At 31.4% G+C, this 4876-nt stretch overlaps 1 protein-coding gene across 1 annotated transcript; it reads right to left on the bottom strand.

The window, feature by feature from the left end:
* Positions 1-1860: 1860 nt before the first annotated feature.
* TRIADDRAFT_54739 (uncharacterized protein) lies at positions 1861-4611 on the bottom strand (the record flags this gene model as incomplete). Its single annotated transcript, XM_002110547.1, has 4 exons — positions 1861-2020; positions 2181-2851; positions 3851-3892; positions 4429-4611. 4 exons carry the CDS (start codon positions 4609-4611, stop codon positions 1861-1863), a joined length of 1056 nt encoding a protein of 351 aa, XP_002110583.1.
* Between the last annotated feature and the right edge of the window lie 265 nt (positions 4612-4876).

Raw genomic sequence — 4876 nt, 5'->3', positions numbered from 1 at the left:
TCTCCAATCGACAGTGTTTTACTCTCTAGTCGTATACTTATAATTAGGCGCAACCTAAACACACTACAGCAGGCCTATTTAGAGATGAATTGGATAGAAACAGGATTAGACTGGGATGGAGCCCATTTGTATAGGATACAGTATGAAAAAAATGGTTGCCTCGTCTATTGGACTTTATCCATATCTTCTTACTTCTTCACTTTAGCTATCCTCGTTCGTCTGTTCTCACTTTAGAGTACGACTATCACTGCTATGGACCATCAAATGCATAGTAGTTACTAATGACAGCAGTATGATTAATTATGCAATAAGGCCTTATTAGAAATAAATAAACGCGTAGATATCAATTTCTTGTACTGGCAATATGTATGACAGAAATGCTCATTGAAATACTTATTACTATTTCTTGTACGTTTTTCACTCCGTACCCGTCGACTATTACTATGGTGCAGGGCGCAAACATAGCGTAAGTAGATTATGTTCGATAGTAGCAAGGGATAGCCACATACAGGATGTGCAATAGTTGTTAATTAATACCAGCGTAAATGCGCTTGCATTTGCAATGTTCAGAGCAAGAGCTCCGCTTATGACTGCTATATGCTATTCCTTCGAATCATTAACATCTACAGACTGTTTGTATCAACATAAGTATTTATAAAGTCATTGTATAATCTTAGGATCGTCCATTGCGTTAGCCAATCCCAAATTTGGGTATTGACCACAACAGAGTGATAACAATTTAGAAAGATTGTGCAAATATTTTCCTCAGGATATTGTGGATCGTCCTTGACACAATAGCTAATTGGTCAGATAAAGTTAACAAAAAATCCAAATTACTGTCGTAGTTTCGGAATACTGTATCATAGTATTATACAATGCCTAGGAGTATTTCTACTATATTATAAATTTGGTAAGTAGTAAATGTTGGGAAGGATTGAGAAGAAATCAATAGTGCTATTAGCCTACGCTTATCATAACAAACGTTACAATAGAAATTCTTCAATACCAAATGTAGGAATAACGTAATAAATTACTTTTGGTAAGCATTAGCAAGGCAAGCTAGTATTAAAACCTTTCTTTGTTATTACCCGTACATATTATTCGAATATTAAGATATTTGATCAAAATCATGCTACATATTTATGCTATTGCCATAATTCAAAGTAATGATATCAAATTTTAGAAAGGGTTTCAGCTTTAATTCGTTAGTAGTTCTACGTATATCATAAATACTTATAAATAATAATATCTTCCTAGTACTATAGTACCTATGCGTGCTATCGCCTAATTTCTGATTTATTTACAACATCTTACACGTGTAGGCGAATTTTAATTAAATATGGATATGTTACTTAGGCCTGTAATCGATGATATTGCTAATACTATCCAAAATTGGTTAGCAATAAAATAAAGTTATATACGCGTATAGTAATCCATGCCAAAAATACTATGGTTGTGTAATTCTTAAGTAACAACGGTCGGTGATTACTGCTCTTCTACTGTCTATCATTGCCTTCGGTACGTACCGATTCATTGATACATTAAATTAATCAACAGCCTTTAAATTTTTACCAGGATATCAAAAGAATATTTAACAGAACATACTTATGCGTAGTACATGCTAGCTTCAAGATCGACTAGCTAGCCGATCTGTCATGATGAATGATACGCATATGTCAGCAATAGACTAAGTGCTCTACTCTATGAGCTTTATTTTATGTGGGATATTGGGAAAGGCATGAAAACGAATATAACAATTATAGAAAGGGATATTTACGGTAATTTCTAAATAACAGGAATTTTATATTCTAACCTTAAACAGCTTATGCGCAGTATAAAACTGGTAGCAATACATAGTAATTAAAATAGCAATAAAGTAAATAGATAGGCCAAAAATAGGTTAATGTAATTAATTGCTAATATAGAGTAACTGCTACTAACTACCACTGCATTGTTGCTATCGGGAAAACTGTTACAATCCATTCCGGCTCTTCTTGTTGCTGCCATACTTGGTGGTAAACTAAGAAAATATAAAGATATCGATTAATAGCAATAAATGAAAATAATTATCAAATATAAGAGTACTAATTAGTCCCTGCTCTTATTATATTTAAACGGAAATGCCAGTCCGTTAATTAATTTTTGATGGAATTCAACTGAAAGTAAGTAAAAATACTAACCATGTCAACGCTTCTTCACATTGTTGCTTGCTAACACCAACGTGTAAACTTGTCTGATCAAGACTACAAAATGGAATTCTATTGCATGTAAATTTTACCCACTTATTAATGCAATCGGTAGAAACATTTCGCCTTTCAAAGGAAGTTTTTGTATTTTTAACAGTCGCCTCCTGAATTGCTAAACTGGCCATTAACCATGTTGGGTAAGTAATTTCATTACTAAAAGGACTACAGTGGTCCTTATTAATTGCTGTTAGCTTAGGTTTGCGACAAGCGTTTAGTGTATATTGCTTGCCTGCTTCACTGCATAATGTACTTCCAGATTGACCATTAATGTGTATGATATTTGGTAAGCATGTCGAATTCAAGTGTGAACAAGAACTGCTAAAATTCAGATAGGTGGCTGTTCCATCGTGAGAACATTTTGGCAAAGTTCCTTTACATACAATTTCTCTTATTGCTGCGAAACAGTCGGTATGTAACCGAGGCCTTAATACTTCATAACTTTTTGCTACGAATTCCAAGGTTAGAGTTAAGGTTTTCACTAAATATTCTGGCACTTTGTAATTAATATTACAAAATGAAGAAATGTTTACACCAACATTCACGCATGAAGTTAGGCTACCATCAAGCCATATTTTAGATGGTGTACTCTGTATTTCTCTCTGTTTCTGGATACAAAATAAGATACATGTAATTATTTTAAAGTAACAGCAATTTTAATTATTTTATACGCTAGCATGAGTTTTACTAGAACTGCAGCTATCAACGTCATAATATCTGATTTTATAAATTCTATCGCGCTGATCAGTCATATATATGTTATAATAGTTAATAGTTACGAATAGACTATTATAGAAAATTAAAATAGGATACTATATGATATATTAGATTACATAACGCCGTCTGCTTTGAAGAAAGAGAATTGGCAGTGTTTCCTTATAAAGTAAAGAATAACATTCTACTGGTATTTGTAATCGATATAAACAATCTAGCATTAATTGACTAGATATCTATAGTAAACATGAAAGTTTTACATCACTTGATAGTAGTAAATGAAAATGGAAGTATTCAATTTTTCAAGAAATACTTCAGTACCAAAGTATAAGTAAACTAATAATAAGCGATAACTTGTCTATGTTCGACCAAACTGTATCTTAAATGAATGCATCGGTATACGAATTAGCTGAATGAAGTAAATGATTTAATATCTGATATTTCTTTGGCATCGTGTAAGGTATAGTAAGAGCAATGAAATAGCGGCATGATGATAAAATTTCATTAAATAGAAATTAGCTTTATTGCACTAAATTCCGATTACTATTGATTGAATATAATTTCAAGTGACACTTTTTCTTAACTAATTTAACTAGTGATCCAAATGATTTAGTATTTACATTGATAATATCATAATACAGTTAGACTTTAGGTAAAAATCTGCTTAAGATTTCCTATTAAGGCTTTATAGTATAAGAATATAGCGATAGTTGTGATGCTTTATAAAAGTACTTTATAAAGTTTTAAATCAAAATTCTAGAGGCTAAACACGAAGATTCATATACGAAATGCCGAAACAGGAAAAAAGCATTGGATAACTTTTTGTAAAGTAACAGTAATTACTGAATAATATCTCACTGAGTATATTCATTTTAACATTAAATGCAACGTACTTCATCGTGAATACTAACAATGCATAAGGAGGGGGATTTTTTCTGTACAAAATTTTTGAGAGCTAAGTGATATTAGTGCGAAAGTGTTTGCTATTAACATGCACAGAAAGTAATTAGCTTATGTAATATTGAATTGGATAGGCGATAAATGTCAGAAGTAGTAGTGGATTGTTCTCTTAAAAATGTTGTATTCTTTATGGTTATTTTATCTAAAAATTAAATTATTGAAGTAACGCTAGATTATAATCATATCAAGTTTTATCTACTATAGATAAGGAGCTTGAAGAATAGTTATATCCGTTTTTGCGGTTATTATTGATAAGAGAGAAAAATGAATCGGTGTTAATCTCACGAATACATCACTTAAATTAATTCACTCAAAATCATACATTATGGTAATACTATCACAAGAACATTCTACTAAGGTTAAATTTACTTGTCCTTTCATCAGTTCCCAATATTTTTCATCATTAGTTTTATTCATTGTCGATTGTTAATGGAATTAATTAATCTACGATCCTCGTTGAAAAAGTAAATTGATTATTGCATGGAAGCATAAATGATGTACGTATTCTTACTATGTGGTGTAAGTACTCAGATCGTTCAACCAAATTCACTCCTTTAAGCTCGGCTAAATAGTTCACCAGATGTTTAAGCAATTCATGAGAATTATTAATTTCCCGCTGATAATTATTCTGAAGACCATTAACGCTACATCCAATAAGAGCGATGACGATGATCAATAGGTTCCGTTTAGCCATTTCCTATCTATTGTATAACGAAAGAATTGCCACTTTTTATGATAATTCGATTAGTATTATACTTAAATATAAGAATACAGCAGTAAAATAATTAAATCTTTAGTCAGATGTTCATTAGTACTATTTATTATAAGGCTTATTTTTAAGGCTGATACACTTGAGGACACTAGATATTGTCGCTACTATAGTGAAGCGATAAGGTAATAAGCTTTCTTTATCGAGTTTTGTACACATTATTGTATAGCCTAAAATATGAATAAAATTT

This window comes from Trichoplax adhaerens, genomic scaffold, assembly GCF_000150275.1.
Source record: "Trichoplax adhaerens TRIADscaffold_3 genomic scaffold, whole genome shotgun sequence".
In the NCBI taxonomy this organism is placed as follows: Eukaryota; Metazoa; Placozoa; class Uniplacotomia; order Trichoplacea; family Trichoplacidae; genus Trichoplax; species Trichoplax adhaerens.
The sequence above is the reverse complement of the archived record's forward strand: the minus strand, read 5'-3'. Positions and strand labels throughout refer to the sequence as shown.